This window comes from Thermobia domestica, chromosome 5 (assembly GCF_964235325.1).
Source record: "Thermobia domestica chromosome 5, izTheDome1.hap1.1, whole genome shotgun sequence".
Classification (NCBI taxonomy): domain Eukaryota; kingdom Metazoa; phylum Arthropoda; class Insecta; order Zygentoma; family Lepismatidae; genus Thermobia; species Thermobia domestica.
This window is the reverse complement of record NC_137458.1, coordinates 223627963-223653914: the sequence shown is the minus strand read 5'-3', so window position 1 is coordinate 223653914 and position 25952 is coordinate 223627963. Positions and strand designations below refer to the sequence as shown.

Here is a 25952-nt window from a genome sequence, read left to right as displayed (position 1 = left end):
ACCCAACAACAGAGTATTAAAGCATTAAAATGGTTGAAGTATATGGAACATGTAACAAAGAGATCTATTGTTACTTCGAATAATGCGTTGGAGGAACGGTTTGGCAGATATAAAGTCGATGGTTTTGACGCTAAAACAAACACTATATATCAGTTCATGGGATGTTACTGGCATTCCTGTAAAAGCTGTTATAAAGATAATAGAAATAGCATTTTATGCAAAGAAAATGGTGCGTACAACACTTTTGAAAAGAGATACGAACAAACAGTGCACTGCCGCAACTATTTGAAAAAATTAGGTTATAATTTAATAGAAATTTGGGAATGTGAATGGGATGCAATGGTAAAACGTGATAAACATATACAGAAGATCCTCGAACAACGGTGCAAACATATTCGTGATCCTCTCATTCCGAAATCTGCCTATCAAGGAGGTAGAACAGAAAATTTTAAGTTATATGTAGACTGTGCAGAGGACGAATACGTAGTTTACGTAGATGTCACCTCGCTTTATCCCGCAACAATGTGTAAACGAGGCATGCCTGTGAATGTACCTAAAGTACACAATGGCCCCAATTTCCCCAATGTGCGAAACATTCATGGACTTGTAAAATGCAGTGTTCTTCCACCCTCCGATTTATATTTTCCAATCCTCCCTTATGTTACGGGAGGAAGATTAATCTTTGGATTGTGTAAATCGTGCATGGATGAACAAAATGATGATGAATGTACGCACATAGATCTTGAACGTATCATTACCGGTACGTTTTGTACCCACGAACTGCACAAAGCATTAGACAATGGGTATGAGCTAATTGAAATTCATGAAATGTGGGAGTTTGATTTATTAGTCCCGGAAAAAGATGTTTGTGAAGGATTATTTGGGTCATATGTGAAATCCTTTTTACAAATGAAACAAGAAGCTTCAGGCTTTCCTGCAGAATGCACTACAAAAGAAGAGCAGGAAAAGTACATTCAAGAATATTTCAGGCATGAGGGAATACAGTTAAATTATGAGAACATAGAATATAATCCAGGCCTGCGCAGTACAGCGAAACTGTTTTTGAATTCGCTGTACGGGAAATGGGGACAAAGAACAGACCTTTCACAGTGCACAATGGTTGATACAGCAGAGGATTTTTTAAAAATTTTAACAGATCCTAAATATGAAATTCAAGCTGTAACACCAGTTGGTGAAACTCATTTAATTGTTCAATATAAAGACTGTGAGAGTGAAAATATCCCATTAGCATTTTCAAATGTTGTGCTGGCAGCATTTATAACCTCATGGGCACGACTGTGGTTGTATGATCTACTAACAAGTGTTGGAGAACAGAATGTAATCTATTGCGATACGGACAGTATCATGTTTATACAAAGAAAAGATGAGCAACTCCCATTAAAATTAAGTTCGTATTTGGGTGGGTTAACAAATGAAGTTCCCGAAGGTTGGGAAATACGTAAAGTAATAGCATTAGGTGCAAAGAATTACGCCTACGCTTTACGCAATGCTAGTGGGGAAATGAAATATGTCTATAAAATACGTGGAATAACATTAAATCACAGAACAAGTGATAAAATTAATTTTGATAGTTTTTATGATTTAGTGACGGGGAATCGGGAGGCAACTGTAATCGAAATGCCATCCAAAATTGTTCGGAAACCAGATTTGCGCATCTTTTCTCGAAGAGAACTAAAGACACATCGAATGGTGACCAGTAAACGCAGACGAATAGACGCTGACATTGTGACTGACGTGCCAAGAAGTGTTACTGTTCCGTATGGCTATAGATCTCATAAATGATTGGCCAGAGACTCGTTTTTTTTGGGATAAAAAGCAGAGTTTCTATCACATTGTGTCATTTGCAACGAAGATGTTACGTTTTAAACATCCGTGCACTATTCTCATAGCTGGTCCTTCCCGTGCTGGTAAAACTCACTTTGTGAATCGATTAATCAAAGAAAGAAATGATATGTTTAATGTTTCCTTTAAAGAAATTGTATGGTGTTATGGCGCAGTTATACCAAACTTGGACGTTGATGCAAAAATACGTTTTCTGGAAGGAATCCCCGATATAAATACTTTTGATATAAGTGAAAATTCATTACTCATATTAGATGATTTAATATCAGAAACAAATGACGATGTGGCCAAATTATTTACCAAGTACGCTCACCACAAGAAATTAACCGTAATATTTATTGTTCAAAATTTATTTCCAAAAAACCGGCATGCTCGAGATATTAGTTTAAATGCACATTATATAGTGGTATTTAAGAATCCACGTGATAAGTTACAAATTGAATATTTAGCAAGACAAATTATGCCTCGTGAAAGCAAACAACTCGTAAATGTCTTTGAGGAAATTACACAAAAACCACACACGTATTTATTGTTTGATCTTACACAACAAACACATGATGCCCTACGACTGAGAACAAATATATTTCCCGGAGAAATAATGCATGTGTACAGTAGTGTTAAAAACGCTGCCACACCGTTTTATGTTTAGTTAGCATCAAGATGTTGAAGGTAAAACATCATTATAATACGCTCTGCACGCTTGCGAAATGCAAGCCATCCGATCGGAAAGTTATTCTTCAAAACGCACCGGGTGATTTGATTCGTACCATATCACAAGTAGCAAAAAATACTATAAAAGGAAATATCCCCATATCATTAATTCAGAAGCAAAGGCTCCGTAGACATAAGAAGATCTTACGTGCTCTCTCCTCAAAACTTTCTCTTAAAAAGAAAAAGAAATTATTACTACAGAAAGGTGGTGCATTACTTCCATTAATTCTCGGGCCACTCATTGGTGCCTTAGCCTCAACAATTTTTGGAAGATAACATGTCGGAATTACGTAAAATGCTATTAGTTCCAGAAAATGCACTTCATAGAATACAATCTAATTTAAAGACGCATGAAGCATATCAATCAAGACTAGATAAAGATATGAGCGAAATCTTACATCGTACAGATTTGAGTAGAGAACAAAAATGGAAATTGTATCAGCAAGTATTACATCAATATTTACATTATAAATCGGGTCCCACACCGGAAATTCCTATTGCCCTACCCATTGTTGACTCAGAAAATGCAAGTAGTCGTACAGATAGTGGTATTTTAACTCTTGTACCCGACATATTACAATCAGTACCAAAAACACTTCGAAGGAAAACGGATTTATTACTTAAACAACTCATTAATTCACAGAAAATCTCGTGGGATCAAACAGGTACAGTAGCTATCGATGGAAATATCATTCCCGGTTCCAATATTATCGATTTAGTAAATGATGTCGTTCGTACACGGAAATATTCAACACAACCAGTAGGATTACAGTCATTTAAAACGTTATTGGATGATATTAATGTTCCTCGGGAATTTATTAGTTCACGTACACCAGGACCGCCTTCACCTGCTTTTACAACCCCGAAAGTGACTGGCAGTAAAATTCGAAAACGGTATTATTCTTCGACTGCAGTATCTCCCGCAATTGCAGCTAACGTATTTCGGTATTGGAAAGAATATAAAATGTAAAATAAGAAATGACAAAATTATCAAAAATCTATTACAAGTATTCAGATCCTGCATCTTTATCCAGTGTTAGTACATTAGAACGTAAAACAAAATTATCCCGAGAGAAAATAAAAAAATTGTTAGCATCACAAGATGCATATACAATGCACGCTCCAATACGAAAAACATTTCCACGGAAACAATATTATGTTAGTGGTCCTAATGAAACATTACAATGCGATTTGGCGGACATGCAAAATATTGCAAAGTATAATGACGGATATCGCTATATTTTATGTGCAATTGACATTTTTTCACGGTACTTGTATTGCATTCCTGTGAAAACAAAAAAAGGGCCTGAAATGACTAGTGCAATAACTTCAATTTTAAACCAAGTGCCATTACTGGTTCACGTTCAAACTGATTTAGGGTCAGAATTTTATAATCGCCATGTAAAGAAAGTGTTTAAAGATTTTGGGATTAATCATTATAGTGTACATTCGGAAATGAAATGTGCGTTAGTAGAAAGAGTAATTAGTACCATTAAAAGTAAAATATATCGTTATTTTACTGCAGAAAATACGTATCGGTACATTGATGTGTTGGATCAAATTGTACACAATTATAATCATAGTTATCATTCAACTATTAAAATGGCACCCGCAGAAGTAAATGATTCAAATATCAATCAAGTGTGGAATACGCTGTACGGAAAGATTGTACATAAGAAGAAATTAACTTGTAAATTTCAAGCAGGAGATTATGTTCGTATTACTAAATATAAACATAAGCTTGAAAAAGGATATTTGCCAAATTGGTCTCGAGAAATATTTCTCGTTGATAAATGTATAAAATCAAATCCTGTAACTTATAAATTAAAAGACTGGAATGGTGATGAAATTAAAGGAATATTTTATGCTGAAGAATTACAAAAAATATTTCTAAGCTCAAACAAAACCTATTTAATTGAAAAAGTTCTTCAACGTAAGAAGGGGTGGGTTTTCGTAAAATGGTTAGGCTACCCAGAAAGTATGAATTCGTGGATTCGAGTATCTAGTATTCAGTCTGCATAATGAATTCGTCATTGAAACACGGTTTTTACGTGACGTTACCTTTCAATGCAAGTAGTACACTTTTTGATAATACAACATCCTCATTTCGAGTAAAACTTGCAAGGGCCATAGATTTAACGGACGGAGAGTGGGTTGTGGGCTTAACACAAATTAATATACCGTGGAGTTTTTATAATGTTGGTCCGGGTGAACAAATTACAATCGATACATTTATTGATGGTGAATATATTCGATATCCTGTTAAAGTAACGGAGGGATATTATGCATCCATTAAAGCCATCTTAAATCTAATTCCCGAGAAAGTACGTATAATAAAATATAATTATTTTAAGAATCAAGTGTATATTCAACATTCCTTCCGGTCACGTGATCGGTGTATTCTAGACATAACAAAAGGTTTACAACATATACTCGGTTTTATGAATGAAAATTCAAATTTTTATAATTCAGTGGTGTATATAAAAGATCAACATAGGGAACAATTTCTGGCTCCTCAGGGAAAATATCCCTGTAACCTTGATTATAATATTCCAACAGAAGTTAACGTATGTGTGGATATTGTAAAACAACAAGAAGAAATTGGACCTTTACTTCGTAAAATTAGTATATTTTACGAGCGGTATGGACGAATCAAAAATATTTTATTTCATAACCCGCAGTACGTGAAAGTTGAAAAGAAATATTTTGATACGATAGAAGTAAACTTAAAAGATGAACTCGGTATAAACTTACCATTTCGTTTTGGAACTTCGAACTTGACACTTCACTTTAAACGAAAATGATTTCTGAAAGCATCGAAGACAGTTTCTACATTACACTGGTTTCAAATGCAAGTACAGACGTTTATCCTAAAAATAGTCCAACCCATTTCATTAATAATTTGAAAAATACTGTACTTTTAACAGATACGGATTGGTGTATCGGATTAAGTGAAATACATATTCCTTTAACGTGTCATAATGTCACCGAAGATGAAAATATCGTTTGGTACAAATTAGAAGGTCATGAAATTATGAAAAGTAAAATTACTCCTGGATATTATGCAAACATTGAACACATACTGGAAGAATTAAATAAAGTTTCAGAATTTATACGATTTAACGCTTCCAATATTATTCATGTTACTTCTGAACCAAACGTTGAATTTATAACACTTTCACCTACTTTGGCTATACAACTAGGTTTTCATGAAAAAAATGATCTCATTATTCAAAAACAGGGATTTAAACAACCATACTTAGATATTGGATATCCTTTTCAAATTTTTGTGTATACTGATCTTATTGAATATCAATTGGTGGGAGATACGCAAGCTCCCTTACTACGTATTGCAACTGTTGGCAATATGACTTATGGAAAAGTTCAAACGTTACGATATCAAGATATTCACTATATACCACTCTCTAAATTTTGCTTTAACAGTGTTGAAATATTACTAAAGGACCACGCAGGACGAAATTTACCATTTCGTTCCGGGACATTGACAGTGACACTTCATTTTAAACGTTCTCCTGGAAAATGAAAAAGCAACATACGTATTATCAGCGGGGACGTGGCCTTCCCTTCTTTTCAGGTCCAGTTTATCAACGGGGTCATGGGATTGGTAGTTTCTTTAAAGGTTTATTTCGTTTTGCATTACCTTTATTAAAACAAGGTGCCAAAGCTGTAGGCCGGCAAGCGTTACAAACCGGTATACAAGTTGCAGGTGATGTACTAGAAGACCGTCCATTTAAAGAATCCGTTCGTGCTCGCGTAGAAGAAGCTGGAGAAACATTAAAAACTAAAGCTGCAAATAAACTTAGTCAGTTGTTAACCGGTAGTGGTAAGAGACGTCCACGAAAACGTAAGGCTCCTGCTATTGTACAATTCGGTCCTCCGGTCAAACGTAATCGAAAATATTCCGGTGATATATTTAGTTAATCATGGCTTTACTCAGTGGAAGTAGTCCTGAATGTTGTACAAGTGAACTTGATTTGTTTACTATTCCAATGACTCAAACTGCTATTGAGTCATCTTCCACTGTTGAATATCGTCCGGTTTCTACTTTATCGTCAGAAGGACCAATTGAATTTGTTGTACCTGGTGAAACTGGTGATTTTATTCACACTGCATATTTGTATCTCTATGTAAAATGTAAAATTACAAAAAACGATAATACAAATTTAGTTGCGGCGGATATTGTTGCACCTGTAAATAATTTTCTTCATTCGTTATTTAGTCAAGTTGATGTTTTATTAAACGATAAATTAATTAGTTCATCATCTGGTTCATATCCATACCGTGCTTATATCGAAACATTATTAAATTATGGTAGTGATGCCGCTCGAACCCATTTAACTGGGGGATTATGGTATAAAGATACTGCAAACCAATTTAATGTATTAGGTAATGCAAATACAGGATTTACAAATCGTGCCCAGTATGTTAGAAATAGTGCATCATTCGATATGTATGGCCGTATCCATGCTGATATTGCCGGTGTGGGATGTATGCTTAGTAATAAAGTAAGCTTACGTGTAAAATTACATCGTACAAAAGATACGTTTTGTTTAATGTCTGCTGAAAATACAGCATATAAAGTCAAACTTGAAGACGTAACACTTCACGTGCGGCGTCTAGATATTGCTGCCGACTTAGCTATGCAAATCAATGCTGGCATGGAACACATTCCGGCCAGCATACCTCTTACTCGTGTTGAAACTCGTACCTATACCATTCCCGCAGAAGTAAGTTCATATAATCTCGATAATTTATTTTTGGGTAAAGTACCAAAAGGTGTTGTTATAGGTTTTGTATCAAACGCTGCATTTAATGGTCAACCACATGTAAATCCTTTTGAATTTCAACATTTTAACGTTAACAAACTGCAATTACAAGTTGGTTCAAAATCATTTCCACCGACACCCCTCACTCCTAATTTTGAAAATGGATTATATGTTCAAACATATTCCACTCTGTTTTCCGGTACCGGTATATATTATCAAGATCATTCACATACAATTTCCCGTGAAGAATTTCGACATGGATACACTTTGTACCCGTTCATTCTATCTCCAACAGGAACATTAGATGATTCTACGTGGGATGTCATACGTGATTCCCCTGTCAATTTAAAATTATCATTTTCTCAACCTCTACAAAATTCCATCACATGTATTGTGTACGCTCAATTTGACTCTCTCATTCAAATCGATAAAGACAGGAATGTATATACTGATCATACAATGTAAAATTTCGTCATTTGAGTGCCATGAGGGTTATTGTTCACTTCTCCGCGTTCAACGATAATGATGATCATGTTATTATTAAGGAACTTGCAATTGTAAATCCTGATATCCCCTTTGTACAAAGCTGGATTTTTAAACCACCATATCCATTACATGAATTACGTGTGCCGCTCATACTTTCACAACATGATTATGGTATTGACTGGTACAATGGCGATGTAGATTACTCATTGTTACCTACTATATTGAAACAATATTGTGCTAATACCTGTACCTTGTATACTTATGGTAAAACACGTCAGGACTATCTGCAGCAACTATTGGAACGGACTGTTGTGAATTTAGAAGATTTACAGTGCCCAAAAGCGTCTTCCTTGGGATTTCATGTTTACTCTTGTGCTTATTTAAAACATAGATTTGGACAATTTAAGTGTTGTGTGCGTGAAGCTTTATTATATGTCGAATACTTAAAAGTCTATGGTTATGTTTTATACGTAAATTCAAATAGTGCAACGTATGTTCCATCAAAAATAAAACAAGAGGAGGAAAGTAAGGATGAAATAGACTAATAAACATGTATAGTGATCAATTATTACAAGTGTTACTAAAGGACTGTATTACCGCTGCAAATGTGACTGGAATTTATCCCATTGATCGTTTACCTATACTTGTTCAACACCCTGTAGGACTGATTATTAATTTGGACAAGTCTGATTTACCTGGTAGCCATTGGGTAGCGATCTATATCAATAACAATAAACATGGATACTATTTTGATTCTCTGGCACAGGGTGTGCCTAAACTAATTCAACAGTTCCTACAAAGGAATTGTAAACTCTATTTTGTAAATACTGTACAAGTTCAAGATAATCATTCTATCATGTGTGGATATTTTGTATTATATTTTCTGTATTATATGATACGTGGTGTTTCATTTGACAAATGTATTGCAATGTTTAATCATAAAAAAATAAAAAATAATGATAAGCTTGTCAAAAAACATGTAGAAAACATAATGAAAAAGAAAAAAAGTAGATGTTTGTAGATTTTTAGAAATAAATAAATACCAATTTTTTAAACTTTTATATTTTTATTTCTCCATAAAATATATCTTCCTTACAATAATTTTAAGATTACAATGAAAACATTAAACTTGCTATGCCCTTAGTAAGGGTTGTGGATCGCTCATTTTTCCACCAATAATTCAATTGTTGTGCATTTCGATATGCACATGCCGATTTTGATTCTACTTGCTTATGAAATGAACAAATTTCATTACAAACGGTACCTTGTAATTCTGTTAATGGTGGACAACCTTTTCTTTCCAGATCCACAACGTTTGCTAACGCAAAGATTTTCTTTATCCAAATGGATTTTTCCCCACCTTTACAAAGGAAAGTTGCATCTGATGCACAAAAATCATACATAATATTCCGAATATGTGATACGAGATAGCCAGTCTTACTAGACCATGACAAGCCATGCAAGTGGTTTGTAAGCCAATCGATTTGTTTTTGGCAACCTATTGGTAAATCGTTAAATTCACATGGTACTTTTACTAAACAATGAAAATTTAAAGTATCATCACACGCAGTAAGACAAAATTCACGTATCACAAATTCATTCGGAGAAATCTTAAATCCCTGTATGTCTACAATATACATTTTATGGCAAACTGAAATTTCACACGAACGTTCCATGACAACTGGAATAAGTTGTCCAATAAATTCAATATTTTTTAAACATTCACCAGTTTTTAACATAAAGTTTGTGATTGAAATTTCACGATGCCGTTCATGAAAAATTTCAAAGAGTTCTACTAAAGTCTTATCATTCAACAAGTGCTTTTCAAGAAAAGTTCCAGGATTATGCTGCATACCACTTATTCCATTTGAGCGTAAGTATACAGTTATCGTTTCTAACACACAATTTTCACTAATGTTTTGTCCACAATTCTCACTATCACAATACATGATTACTAATAAAAGGAAATCAAACAATACACAATTTACCATATGTCCACGTATTTCCCATAATCTTTTTCCAGTAAAATTTTTAATAGAATGAGTCTGTATTCAAAGTCCCACACAAGATCTCGGAAACGTTCAATGAAATTCCATATCATCGCAAAAGGCTGTCCATGCTTTTTTCTGTAAATTGATAATAATTCTTCACGAACTTCAAATTTCATTACAGCATCTATAGCTTTCCGTTCAAGAGATTCCGTATCCAACACCAAACAATCGTGTGTCCATTGACTGCCGTCTCCGAACCCGCAAGCAAAACAAATACATATATCGTCTGGTTTCCAGTATATTATACAGTCTTTTATACAATCCAATGATGTACGTTCCACAGTACACTCACATGTTAAATTCAAAAATTCTTCCAACTCCCAATTCTCCACCGGGGAATTACTCACTGTTGGTGAAGGTGTAGGGGGATATTCTTCTATTTCATGATCCACATCAAGTAACGGGAAAACTTCTGTTTCCAGTGGCGGAGGTTGCGGGCTTACCACCGGTTGGGATGTCCCCGATAAAGACGTCAATACATCCGAGTTGGCCGGGGTAACTTCTGTTTCCAGTGGCGGAGATTGCGGGCTCACCACCGGTTGGGATGAAAATTCTGTTCCCGGTAATACATCCAAGTTGGCCGGAGTAACTTCTGTTTCCAATGGCGGAAAATGCGGGCTCACCACCGGTTGGGATAAAACCTCTGCCCCCGGCAAAGATGACGATTCTGCGAGATCACTTTCACCTCTTGTACTAAAATTCAAAGGTTTCGGTAAATCCATGCTTTAAAACCAATCTATAACTACTTTTCACTAAAAAACACTGGGTATTTAATATGCTTCGTCCATCACGTGATATCCCATTCCAACGATCCAAATTTCTAGCATATTCTCCAGCAGCAGCTGCCGCGTTACATGTGCTGCATATTAATGAATTACCTTGTTCTACGTGTGTGATCTGCATATTTTATTCCCGAAAGGTCTTTTCTGTATTCTGCTTGTCCAATTAACATTTCTTTTTTTTACCGGAAACCAATTTATTATGTGTCATGTTCTTTATACAACCTCCGGCCGCACCTGCATACATTATGTGTCATTAGTATGCGGAAAAGGGTGTAACCATTTTTCAAACGTGCATTAGGAACTGCTAAAATGTCAGAAATATCGCCCAAACTGCCTCATTAATATGGGCGAGTAGTTTTCCCACAACTACTAGGCGACTTCCCAAAATTGGCTTAGATTGAGAATATTCCGTGACTTTTTTTTTAAAAAAAAAACAAACATTTTTTTCACTTTTCTTGATTTAAAAGATTTCTTAAGACGTTCTGGCATGTTATTACTTTGGCGCATGCTCAGATTATTGCGTACAGATTGACAATATGCCTGTATATGATGTGTATGGAACGATCATGTGCTATCTTGTTATATGTAGTTATTTCTTCACGAAATTAATTTAATGCCTTAAAAATTGTTTCTCAGGGTAGGAGTTGCATTCATGAGTGCAGATTCACTTTACGATGACTTTCTTTAAGGGTCTTCACTTCAGCGAAATTAAACTACCGCTAATTTTAGTTTTTCTATAATATCTTCAAAACTAATAAAAATATTCGAAAAGCAGAAATGTTTATTGTTTTAAATCATTTATTTATGTTTAAATTATGATCATTTTTCATTGATTAATATCGTTTAGATAATTGGTGACAGACGACAGGGACAGATATCTGCAACTTAAATTAAACTGCAATTCCTAAAAGAAGGAAGAAGACCCATAAAGAACGACATACTGTTCGTTACAAAAAAAGTGTACAGAGTATTTTTTAAAAAAATGTTTTTTACCTTATCATGCATAACTATAAATAATACCTTTTTATACTACGAGAATGAATTCCATTGTACATCATAGTCTGTCTAAAGCGGTATTTTTTAAAATTGTTTACTACTAGATGTAAACTATATCAATTTAGGTTAGCGGGAAATTTTGCATCACATCGGGAAATTTTGTGGCTTTGGACGGGAATTTTGCTGCAAGAAAATACTCGCGTCTGCTTACCCGGTGACGTCACACATCCAACGATTGGGCTGGCGCAACCTGTAGTGTATATACGAACCTTGTTCATAACTTCCTTATAAATTGAGATAGAAAAATATTTAAAAGTATCATTTTAAGTAGCTAAAACAGGAGTATAATACGATTGCCCAACATTATGTTGAATTCAAATACAATAGAAGGTTGGAAACCATGCCGTAATTTCCTCATTTTGGAATAATTCTAGTAATTGAAAAATTTTAAAAAAAAAACAAATCTCAAATTTCTCTTGCAGATTCTTGAACTTTTCCTTCTTAACTCATGCAAATAATACATTAAGTACCATGTAATTATTATGGTATTTGTCACAATTAAAACGAAAGATATTAGTTTGGGACATAAGCAGTTAAAGTTAAGGTTTAAATTTAGCAGCCATAATTGTCCCACGTCACTGCATCAACGGTCCTATACAAGCCAAATATCACTCATTTATGTGCAAGGATACCGCAAAATACAATAAAGTAATAGTACAATAGAGCTCTTCCATTTAAAGTGGATTTTTCTTTTCGAAATTTCAGTAACTAATGGATCCTGAAAAGTGTATCATGTTTAAATTGTTTGTTTATGACCAACAGTTAAGAAAATAAAATACCGGTATTTTCCCCATCCATCATGGAAACATAGTGACTTAGTGACAGAACACTCATATCTAGTGCAAGAGATGCCAGATTCAAGCAAATTTTTGGCGAAGAACATCTTGTCTGTGGCTTTCCTCGATTTGGTCCAATTTCGTGTCTCACATTCCCATTCGATCAATTCTTTCATATTTTATTTCTTAATCACTCGTTTCCTTTAGCCTACGGTATAATCGTGGTACGTTGAAAATTTAATTTTATTCTCACCTGCCATGTTAAATTTTCATTCTACCTTTGAAAGTCTGATTTCCAAAACCTATCCAGAGTCCATTATATACAAAATTTTGTTTCTTCATGTCCATTAACTAAACTAACGAACTCTATAGCCTATGGAACCCGGATTTTCAATGCCTCGTTACAAAAACTCTCCACTGACTTCTATCCTTAGCTAACTGGATCCAGTTTCTAGTTTGTATTCCTACTTCTGTAAGATCCATCTTAATATTGTCCTCCCATCTGCGCCTAGGTCTTCCTAATGGTCGTTTCCCGATTGGACTTCCAGTCAAGACTTTGAAAGCGTTTCTACTTTCTTCCATTCTCGCTACATGACCTGCTCACTTGAGCCTCCTAGAATTGATGACCCTAACAATGTTTGGTAAATGGTATAAATTATGCAGTTTCTCGTTTCTACCATTCTTCATATCCGTTCCTCTTGGGTCCGAATATTCGTCTCAGTATCTTGTTCTTAAATACTTTTAGTCTATGTTCTTCCCTCAGAGTAAGTGACCATGTTTCGCAACCATACAGAACAACGGGCGTTATTATCGTTTTATATATTTTAAGCTTCAAATTCTCTTATTTGTGTCTATTTTTTTTCTTTCTTTTCTTTGTAATGATGACAAGGGTTAGGTGGCAGAGCAGCCTCCGGCTGAACCTCGCCCGCTGAAATAAAGAGAAATTCAATTCAATTCAAATTCCTCGAAAGAATTCGCGACAACAAGAGCTTTTGAACTGAATAATATGACGAATTCCGTGCTTTTAATCGACATTTAATTTCTTCGTGAATATGATTTCCATCTGGTAATATTGATCTTACATATTTGAAACTATCCACTTCATCAAAAGTATTATTTAACACATTTTTCATGTCTATTGGTTCAAGAAGGTATTCCCCCTTTTCTTTCTTTCTTTTTTTTTCATATTTAATTCACCCACAACCTCTACTAGGTGGAAGTTCCAACATTTGTGCAAGTCAAAGAAACATTCGTATAAAGATCTTGTTCGCTAATCTGGATAAGTTACGCACATTTATAATGGGCTCATGACTTAAATAAATAAATAAATAAATAAATAAATAAATAAAGAGGATACGATCGTTTCAGATATAGGTCCTTCGTGTTAATACGGAATAAAAGAGCAATACACCAATCGATTGAAAATTATGTTACATCTGCTATTGGATGAAATTATATGTACACTCATGTCCAAAATTATTGTCGCATGTCTATAACTGTCTTCTTGTAAGAATATAATGTGATAATGATTTTGCAGGGTACTTTTAATACTGATACTATGTGCATAATCGGGAAATGTATATTTGTGGTAAATTTCGTAGGAAAAAAATATTAATATGAAAATTAGAATGAGTAAAACAAAATGTTGCTAAATGGACAAGAAAGTTTTATTTTCGTTTTATTGTTCGTATTTACTGCTCTTTTGACATGAAACTTTCCACATACATGTCTTTAGCGATTATACACACAATAACATTAGAAGAAATACCGGCGAATTCGTTATCAAATTATATTCCTACAACAACATATTTATAGACATGCGACAATAATTTTGGACATGAGTGTACATTTGACTATTGAAAATGCATAGTACGTAGTTGATTCAGTATTACTGCTTTACTTTAATCTAAATAACGCGTTCATCTATCTCAAATACTCACATCTTAACCCAATTTCCTTGACATATAATGCCCACATTACTGAGTAAAAACTAAAGGAAAATGCTTAAACAGAAAATGAATTTTATGGATATGAATGCTTCAAATACAGGGAGAGTCAAAATGATGTGTCCCAATTTCAGTGTCCTTATTTCTTTTAATAACACATATGTAAACAGAGAGTACACATACTGATTGATCAACACAAAAAGTTTTTTTCTAGCATATTATAAGTCTTTAATATGCGATCCACGAGTTACACGACACATGTCTAATCTATTATCAAGTTTCTGCCAAACTCTTCTTAGCATGTCAGGGTCGATATCGGTCACAACTGCAGTTATGCGCTCAAGCAATTCAACCACAGTCGTAGCAAATGGCAGCACAAAGACTAAATTTTCGACAGAAATGCGGTTTAACTTGCACAACTGACTTAGTTGCATGAAAATTACACAAATCACACACAGAGAACACTCTGTGGCCTGTAGAAGCCTATTTGCTCACTCGACTAAACTGCCTCCTGGTGGACGTCTATGTAGCTTTGCCTCTGCAATAGGAAGACAAAAAAACTTTTTGACATTATATATATATATGAGGGTCATTTTACTCGAAGTGGTAACATAGTTGTGAAATGGAATGTAGTAAATCACTCATCTCAAGAAGCTTACATTCCTTCCATGCAGCCTGTTGAACCCTTCGCCAGATATCTGGTTAATACCTGTCAAAGCCCCACTTTGTGAGAGGGTGTTGACAGTGCGCCCTAAGGCTCGAACAATGCTGGGAATGTTTCTGAAACGTTTGCCTCTGAGAGGTTCTTTCATTTTGGGGGAAAGATCAAAATCGCAGGGGCTCATATGCGGTTAGTATGGCGGGTGCTCCAGTACTTCCCAACAACATTGTCCTATCAGAGTCTGTACTGAATTGGCTGTATGGCATCTGGTATTGTCGTGTAGGAGAATTGGTTCAGACTCCAGGAGGTGTGAACGTTTGCTCCGTATTGCTGGTCGCAAATGGCGACTCAGGTCCGTAGCCGTTCGCATATGCCCTCCACCGTGCATTTTTTCTGTTGACTATCATTCCACCTGAAATGCTGCAACCCATCTCGCCACTGTCCGATACGATAGAGTAGCTTCACGACAGGCCTCTACTAATCTTCTGTGAATCGTCTTAGCATTTCGCCCTCGTGCTATCTGGAATTTCATAAACAGACGCTATTCTGCATGCGTGAACATTTTACATAATAATCACTTTAACAATGTCTACTCGCTACACATCCACCGTAATACGGGATGTCCCTCGTATATCTATATCTATCTATCTATATATATATATATATATAGGCAAGAAAAGCTCATTACTGTTCGAATAATAAATTAATGAAATTGGGGACTCACCCGGTACTTTGATGGGTTTTGTTAGAAAGACTCCTAGCATTGAGAGACTTAATAAATGACAATCTGTACTATTATAATAAAGGAGTAAAAGTGATAGCCCTACAGTTATAAAACACAAATGTTATACTGTTATAGATAGAAAATTGAAATTTAAGCATGAGGTCTTTTTGTCACAGAAGTAAGAGACAAGAAAGAATTTTTGAATTTCGTATTCTAAGGAGGGTAAACGGATTTCATTTTCTCCTCAAACATTAGACTATCTCAGAAATCACTGAAGTTAGGTGCGAAGAAGAAACTCCGTATATACATCCCGAATTTAAAATAACTGAAAATGTGTTTCAGAATTTTCTAAAATTCTTCTCCTAAAAGGGGAAAGGGGAACAATTTTTATAATATCCTGATTTTACTTTATTTATTTATATATTCAGAAAATGCGAAATGTGAGAATTTGTTAATTTGGAGGTCTGAAATTTGGTATAAATAAACACTTGATTTAAAGCAAACCAACATGTATTACAGCGTTTTCAAAAGTTTTACATATGAAAGGAAAAATCGGGGAATAGTTCTTCACTATTCAAACTTTCGGTTTTATATATATTTATTAAGCTTTACTCTTTCCGTCTGAAGAATAGGCACTTCTACTTAATAACGTATAAATTCATGCTTATGAATCCATCTTCGTCTTCAAGTTATCGTTCAATGTGTTTAAGATATTACAAGCACATTGATAACTATTGAATAGGAATTTCTTTGCATTAGACCCTATTATTTATAGACAACACATGAAGTTCATAGAACTCTTCGGAAAACGAAATTGATACGAAAGAACTTGAACTGCTAAGAGCATCATACAGATAGATATGATATTTGGTTAATATAGCCAACAAATTTTATGGAAGAGAAATTTCGTGCTGAGAATTATTGTGACCCACGCGCGTATAGAAGAGCGAAAATAGGAATGCAACAAGAAAACTAGGATTGCTAATAAGATGAAACAAGAGAAAAGAGAGCTCTTCTAGTAGAAACAAATACCCTTTTCGAGACGAGTCGCTTTCACAATACATTCTCGAGACAAGAAATCTCAGCTTTAGTTCCAAAAACAGGTCTAAACACAAACCATGAAAATATCGTTTCCGCAAGAAGCTAAAAGCTTGGGTACATTTGAGAATAAGATGTGTTATACATGCAGTTACATTGAGCTGCTAATTAGTTTGGTGAAGGACACTGTTGTGGTTTTCTTGTAGAAAAAAAATGTGGTAGTTTGAGAAGGAAAGTAGTCAAGGAAGTAGCCAATCAGTAAGTATGTAACTGATAACCCACTTATAAATTACCGCTTTGTTATTCGAATTTCCCACGTGTATCATTATTTTATGTTGGAGAAATTTCTTGTTAAAACACGACCAGAAAACGTCCCCAGGTGCATTCGAATCCTATAACAGAATTATGGTCTTCCGGGTTTATTTTTTCTCGTTTTATATTGTGAAGTCACGCAGTCACTAGATACATTGTTTTCAATATCGAGAACGGAAAGTCTAAGAGAGAGCTCTGTTCGATTGATTTGATTTCAGCAGCGAGGCTATATGAGAATTTGATCTACAGCTTAACGTGAGATCGAAACTACATGAGCTCTTGCCGGGAATCGAACACGGGTCTCCTACGCGAAAGGCGCGTACGCTGAGTCACAAGGGACCTGATAGCTCTGTTCGAATGTAAATGGCAAACAGATGACTAATACATGAAAACTCCCATTAGTATCTTGAGTTTTAGTCTCAAATTCTATATTATTACACCTTAACAAAAGAAAAAAGAGAATGTTTAAAGATGGCGCATAGACCGATCGATAAATATCATACAGTGAACAAAACGACACATGTCAGTAGAAAAGCTCATGTGTAATTTTTGGAGAAAAACTATTTTGTAAACTTAATAGTTAATGCTGTACTAAAACCACGCCATCTATTTACTTAAAACTGACATTGAAATATACCCTCATCAATTTCTTCATTATAACGCTAGAAAATGATAGTACATAGAATAGTTAATGAGATATAGTCTAAAATTACCTATCTATATAATATATAGATATTATATATAAAATTACTGAACGAAAATGAGATCCCAGGATATTACACAAAGCACGTCAAAATAATGGATTCAACTTCAGAAATTGATTCAATGAAATCTAATAAACATATGTTGTTGTGAGACATGTGCTTCGAAAGGTTAACTTTCTAAGATTAGTTGCCATGCGGTGTTTCCATTTTTACTGCTAAGGCTAAGGACATACCGAAGATACCTCACGATCGATGTTCAAGACGCGATCGCTACCTCAATAATGGCACAAATCCATGAATTCAAATGGGTAAGCACATGCCGGAGATGTACGCTATATCGCAACTTAGAGGTCGACCGAGAGAGTGAATTTTCAGTTTGAAGGCATTCTTTAAATTCTGATGTGATGCACGAATATTGCAGGAAAAATAACGAATTTACCATTGCATAACCGTATTTGTATATACAGAATCATTAAACTTAATTTTAAATATTTTTGCTCATTACAAAGAATTGAAACTATTGAAAAAGTGGAAAACAATTTATATTTCCAACTCGCTCAATCAAGTTCCTCAATTTCAACTTCTCAAAAGATTTTGTAAAACTCATTCATTCCATATTTATTAACAGTTTAATTTGAAGCGGATACGAGAAATTAAAAATGGTGAGAGGTTAATTACCCTCATATATATGGTCGCGATGTAGGGTGCATCTTTGGCATGCGCTTACTCGTTTGAATCCATGGGTTTGTGCCAGTATAGAGGGTGCGATCGCGACTTAAACCTCAACCTCGATCGCGATGTATCTTCGGCATGTCCCTACCCTTAGAGTGTTCGGATATTCCATCCATTGTTCAATGGAATAATCGTTGAACTTAGATTTTCTGGCTAGATTTACAATCCTCCATGACGATGAGCCAACCTTCATCGATTCTGCTTGATGGTATTAATGTCAATACATTACGCATTCGGACATGATGGCTTACATCTTCATTGTTTAGGTATTCTTGGAAGAAACCTATACTTTGAACCTTATGAGTGCAGAGTGAACTAAGCAAGAACAGGAAAAGAACAATCACAAAAGTTTATATAATTTGTCTTCATATTTCTTAAATATTGGGCTCCGATTTAATTAACGACACGCTTATTTTAATCTGTATTGCTGAGAATACTTTATTGTTGACATACATTTCAAAAATACAGCTTTTGATAAACTTAGCAGCAGAATACCTTGAAAGTCGAACTGTCCGAAAACACTGGAGGGAAACGTGTTTGACATGATGATTCACCCCCCGGTCTGTCGACCTCACACATATGAACGGGGCACCACCGTATACTCTCACCCCGAGCGCTGATTTTCACGCTACGGCACTGGTAACGGTAAAAGTCTAGGGATGGCCAATTCCGGAGTCTACAAAGTAAAATCGGAAAAATCCAGAATTCGATAGAAATTCGGATTTCGAAAAAAATCCGGATGGAAAAAAATCCGGAATTCAGAAAAAAATTGCCATCCCTAGTTATTACATTGTACGTAAGGGCAAGCATTTAAAGAGCTGTTGTGTTAGACAAGCGAACGCCAGGAAAAGTCAAACTAGAACACGTGAACAGAAAAGAACTATAAGCTATGTTACCAAATCTCTCACGAACATGAATCAGGTTGCAGGTTCTATATTAAAAAAGACAAAAATTTATGTTTAGCCGCTTCTTATTCGTATACAGAACTAAATATTCATAATTATTAAAAAGAATTCTTCGTACACGGACTGGACACGACTTCATGACTGCATTACAGAATTACCCCGGTTTTTATATGAACTATTATATGCACGCATACCCAAGATGTATTTGTATTAGCAACTGCTCTTTTGTGTCAATCTTTTACCATTTTCAGCATGTCTTGCAGGATCTGTAGGTATGACAGTGGTGAGGTGAGATCTGTCCGGTCGATACATTTTCTAAAGAGTTTGTAGTTGAGTCGTCCAGTTCCAAAACGGCTCTTGTTATTTACAGAAAATCCCAGAAAACTGAAAAAGAAAAATGTAGGATCTACATGTTTTGTATAACTAGGAATATTTCAGTGTGTTCATACCAAAAACCTGAACATCCTCATATATTTCCAGTTCTACAAAACGCATCGATCCTACAGTTTTTTTTTCGGTTTTCTAGGATCTTCTGTAAATGGGCAAGAACCATTTTGGAATTGTACGACTCAATTACTACTCTCGTATTTCCTAAGTAAACATTTTATTACTAGTTTCTTTCGCCAATGTGGTTTGTTGATGAAGTGAAGATTCTTGAAACGAAATTCTTCATAAATCTCTGTAACATTTTGTTTCTATTTATTCTTTTTAACCGTAAATAAATTTCTCAGCTATGGAACTCTACAGTATTAGGAAGTTAATGAATCAATTTTAAAAAAAAGAAGACTATGGGTATCTTTATATGATAATATGGTGATTATATATTTATGAATAAGATGAATATCTTTTATTTAAATTATACTCGATGGATATTTGTGTTGATTATTTCTTTCAGTTTCTGTTTGGCAGGTCCAACAGCGGGATGGGAATCCTATCAAATGTCAAGTCTCTCTTTACTGGGGTAAGCATTTTTAGCATTTTGTTAAATCACTTCTTTTAGTTGAGAATGTCCAAGAAACATGTTCGATGAAGATGCACTTCGTTCTAACATGACAAAAACAATGTGACATTCAATATACAGCTCTGTTAGTTGGCCACTCGCATAACTTGACCCGATTTTTATCGAATTTCTAATATTGAACTCGTAAGACTGGAACTAATTATTAGATTTCAAGTTTTTCACCTGTCTAACTTGAAACTTGGCTGCACTGAAGCAGCACTACTCCTATTCCTGTTTCTTCTATCTTTTTTTTTTTTTTTTTTTTTAAGTGGAATCATTTGCTACGTGACGTGGTAGGGGAGAGTTCCCAATATCACACCGGGTTCTAAATCGCACCACCTTTAGTTTAAAAAGAACCGTAGTACTAACAAGACATCTGGTAGTTAAATTAAGTACTTAAGCATATTTCCATAATTACAGAGTTAAGTGATGACGTTCAGTAAGTTATGAGTGTGTGCAGTTGCAGTACAATATAATTGGAGTATTTCTTATTCATTTTCGGAGTATTTCATAGTAGAATACTGACTAAAGTAAGAGAATTAGCTTATGTTTCAATAAGTAGTAATAAACAAAATACCGTTAATATTATAGTGACAAACTCAAGTTATTCCTTTTTCTATTTGTGAGGTATGTAATTTTTTTAAAATGGTGTAGTTTCCCAAATCGCACTACTACCGTATGTCAGAAATCGCACCAGTGCGTTTTGGCTCCCGTGATGAATTGTTTTTCCTGGTTTCTTTCTCGTTACACTCACACAAGCTAGGCACATGGCAATATGAGAAATGGTCTCCGGAGTCTGTGAATCGTGCTTTGAAAAAATATATAGAAAATAAAGTGACGCTGCTCAGCCCAATAGCAGGAGGAACTAGAACTACCAACATACAATCACAAAGGACAGAAGTACTCTCATCAAGTTCTTACAAAAAACATCTTGAAGAATAACGGCAAAGGAAATCAAGAGTATCCAAACGTATGAAAAGATCTAATATTTCTGAACCGTCAACTAGGTCTGCATATACTTCAGGAAATCTTAACACCAAAAAGTGTATTCGAAAAGTAGATACATCCAAATCACAATACTCCGAGCTACATATTCGCAGTGTTTCAAATGTGGCTTTTGAAATCTATGAACAAGATTTGTTTTGCGTCCTTTGTCAACAAAATTTAGTCGAAGATATGGTACAGAGTGTTTTGTGTAAAATCTGGATACATGAGTCTTGTGCGGGTGTTTCAGGAGATAAACGTGCCTTCTAATGTAATTTTTGTGCAAATAAGGTGTAGCAGTCTGTTTTCCATAAATATAGATACTTTACGTTTCATAGGATTATGAACAATATTAATCATTGGATCACCAATATGGATATTTTTTTTTCTTTAATGACATGTTCTTCCTCGTATTAATAACACCGATATAAAAGAATGTGATATATCATAGAAATATTAATTTGGTTTACTTGTAGGTTGCATTTCTACTTAGTTTATTTCTAAGGTGTTATTTCTGTGCTCGGTTATTTACATTGCAGTATTTTTTCTCTTTAAAGGTGGAAATTATAATTTGCTTTACCCATATGCATTACTGTAAAAATTTGCATATATTCAAATGGCGGTGCGATTTTCACTTCACAGTGCGATTTGGGAAACCTGTTGTGTAAATCGCACCAATCGGAGGCTTCTAAAATATCATCATTTTTATCATGATAATGATAAGATATCGTTATGAAATCAATGTAAAAGAATTGGAAAACTATAAAGTTCAATACGGTCAAAAAATCATTTTAAATTTCTTCAAAAGTTTCGAATTGAAACCATTTATGTAAAAAGTGGTGCGATTTTGGCTACTCCCCTCTACGTTCCATTTTCGTGATATTCAGTTGAGCAGTTACAAGTGGTTGAAAAGATATTGTCGTCAATGGAAACAATTCATCGCGCGCGCCTATGTTATTTTTAATCAATTTATCGAATTGCTTGTACTATTGGTATATGCAGTGGCGTACGTAAGGGTGAGTGTTTAAAACTTTAATGCCTCTCCATTAAGCAAGATATTACGGAAGAATAAAAACTTACTATATTAATATTTATATAGGCCTACAAAAATCACACTTGTCCTGAAAGGATTTCAAAGTGCTTGAACTCATTTCGTGATGAAATTCTGCTTACGCTACTGAGTGAACATATACAGACGTCCGAATTCCACAATTTGCGGACTTTTCAGCCCGAAAGCTCCCTCCCTTTAACCACCACTGCCTTATATAATAATAAGCTACAGCACAATTCTCATATAAATATGAATAACTTATCTGACATTCCCATTTCAGTTGCTATTTTCTTCCATTCTCTATTTAAAACATGCCTATTATAATGTTTGTGTTTCTTAATCCATATTGCTGGGACATTCCTCACTAGTTCTGTTAATATGTCTTTCATAATCAAATTTAATAGTGCAGCAAAACCTCTCGAGCATAGGCACACCCGAAATTCTAAACAAATGAACACTTTATTCCGTGCAGAGCTTTAGGAAGAACCAATGAGAACACGAGCCACAGCGATGCTTCCGCTGAACAACGATGTAAAACAAACTCGGTTGTTTATCATCGCGACCACTAATTCACCCTCGCGGTCGACCCCTAGGTCGCAATGTAGCGTACATCTTCGGCATGCGCTTACTCATTCGAATCCACGGATTTGTGCCAGTATCGAGGGTGCGACCGCGACTTAAACCTCAACCTCGATCGTGAGATCTCTTCGGCATGTTCGTACCCTTAGTTTTCCTAATGGACCTTTTCCGATTGGATTTCCAGTCAAATCTTTGAAAGCGTTCCTAGTTTCTTCCATTTTCGCTACATGATCTACCTACCTGAGCCTCCTAGACTTGATGACCCTAAGAATGTTTGGTAAAGGGTGTAAATTATGCAGTTCTCGTTATGAAGTTTCCGCCATTTCCGATTGTCGTTCCCTTTGGGTCCGAATATTCGTCTCGGGATTTTATTCTCAAATACTTTCAGTTTGCATTCTTCCGCTAAAGTAAGCTACTGTATCGCAACAATACAGAACAAAAGGAATGATTATCATTCTATATATTTTGAGCTACAAATTGCTCGACAGAATTTGCGATGACAAACTATTTTGAACTGAATAAAACACGAATTCCCTGTTTTCAGTAGACATTTAATTGCTTCGTGGATATGATTTCGCGCTGTTAATATTGATCCTGGATACTTCAAAGTATAAACTTTATCTAAAATGTTATTTTATACTTTGACGTATCCATAATTTGCAGTATTACGATACCAGTGAACTTCTATGTATTTAGTTTTTTCTGTATTTACTTCTAAACCTGCAAGCATTTAATAATGTCTCTACATTTCTTTATATTGTTCTCCTATTTTCTCCTATCAGATTTACATCATCAGCATACGCTATAACCTGGTGAATACCATTCAACTCTAGGCTCTGGTTGCTATCTTTGATTTCCCCAATAGTATACTCCAGAATAAATTTGAATAATAATGTCATCTCTTTGTGTCAGACCATTCTTGACGAGGAAGCTCGTGCACAAGAAGTTTCCTACTCGGACTTCACTTTGGGATTCGTTTAAACACATCTCAATAAACCTAAGTAGCTGTTTTCGGTTTTACAAATTCTGCAGGAATGTTGTATAATATTTATCTCCTAATAGAATCGTAAGCCTTTCCAAAATCAATATAATGGATGTACTGGGTTTTGTATTCCCATTTCTTTTCGAGCATTTGTCGAATGGTAAATATCTGGTCCATTGTTGATTGATTTCGTCTAAACCCACAAGGATAATCTCCAATAATTTAATCTGTATATGGGACCAATCTTACTAATAAAATGTTGAGAGGATTTTATAAGATGTTGGCCGAAGAGAAATGTCTCGAAAATTATTACAATACACTTTGTAGCCTTTTTTATGAATTGGAACAATGATTCATTCTTTCCATTCTTGTGATGATTCCTTTTTGTTCCAGATAAGGAGAATGCGTTTGTGTATCTTGTTCCACAATTTTCTCCTCTAGCTAAATCAACTCAGCCAGAATTTCGTCTACACCGGGAGATTTGTGTTACTTTAATTTCTTTATAGCAATTTTTACTTCTGTTCGGCTAGGCTCTGAAATTTATGGTTCTGCTGTGCATTTCTCTTTTCCCACGAACATTAGTTTTTGGCTGCGTAGTTTCTGGTTTCAATAAATATCGATCTACGTAGAGAAAAAACGGTAATATATATATATATATATATATATATGAAAGCGATTTCCTCCAATCGAGCAGCTCTCAAGCGTCTTAAGGACCTTTCGTCTTCTCTTTCGATCTTCAATTAAAACATGAAGTCGTAGAATTTAACCACATCTGGTTTCAATAGTGATCTCCATAGAATAGGAATTGTAAAAGTGAGAAGCGGTTTCTTGCTTTCTATTCAGCATTCTAAAAATAATTACTATCTTCTGTCTTAAGCCTCTATCCGCCTCTATCCAAACCAAAAGGTCTCCTTTAGCCTAACCGGCATAACCGCGGGACGTAAAACAAATATTTCAAACAAAAGAGGTGGAACTTTACTACTTCCGGTTTAAACGTTGATGGCTATAGAATAAAACATGTAATAGATAACAACAAGCTGTTTTCTGCAATTAATTAGGTGTCCCAATAATATATTTTGTCTCTAGTCTAACCTCTTTACTAAAACTGGAAGTGGTAGAAATCTACTACAATTGCCAGTTTCAATATTAATTGTGAAAATATCGTACCACACAGTGGCGGCTAATGTAAGTGTTGCAGCGTTGCGCAACGACCAAAGTATTTCAAGAAAAAAAATATTATTATCAATAGTAGTAAAGAACATAAAAAATACTTTTTAATACTTGCATATATACACTTTAAATAACATATTTTTTACTTCTGTAACTCTCCGTTCCGTTAATCCATTTTAAAAAGCGAAAAATAATCCGTCACAGAGTCTCTAATTTACATTGTGTTGCAGCGAGCATGCAACGACCAGATTCCTTCAGCGCGGGGATTGGAGCAAATGTTAAGTCTCTTTTCCCCTATGTAACGCGATCTCCACCCTTTACTCGTACAAGTGATTGAATGGAGCCGTCGTTAGGTAGAACAAATGTACCCTTCGGGCACATCCACACTTATAACGTATAGCAGGTTCAGAAATTAAATTATTTAATGCATAAACAATGTTAATTAAATATATAGTAATCCTGAGTTCAAAAATATTAGAGCGAATGCAGCTACTATTCATAAATATACTTAATAGTATGGTTAATCGGGAAAATAATATTCTTTGTTCTATTCATTAACTTTATAACAAATTCAATAAAGTAATACATATAATGACTGCTAATAAAGAATTCCATCCAAAGAGGCTACTTCAATAGACAAATATTTCTCCAG

At 34.9% G+C, this 25952-nt stretch overlaps 1 protein-coding gene across 2 annotated transcripts in view; it reads left to right on the top strand.

The window, feature by feature from the left end:
* Positions 1-25952, top strand: part of LOC145686413 (trypsin-1-like) — an 88905-nt gene that overhangs the window by 10405 nt on the left and 52548 nt on the right. The window contains exon 2 of one of the 2 annotated variants that reach the window (XM_081759706.1): positions 20430-20495. The exons of the other annotated variant lie outside the window; for it this stretch is intronic. Coding sequence (XP_081615832.1) covers positions 20430-20495 — 66 coding nt within the window. The remainder of the gene's footprint in view (positions 1-20429; positions 20496-25952) is intronic. 2 annotated transcript variants of the gene reach the window in all.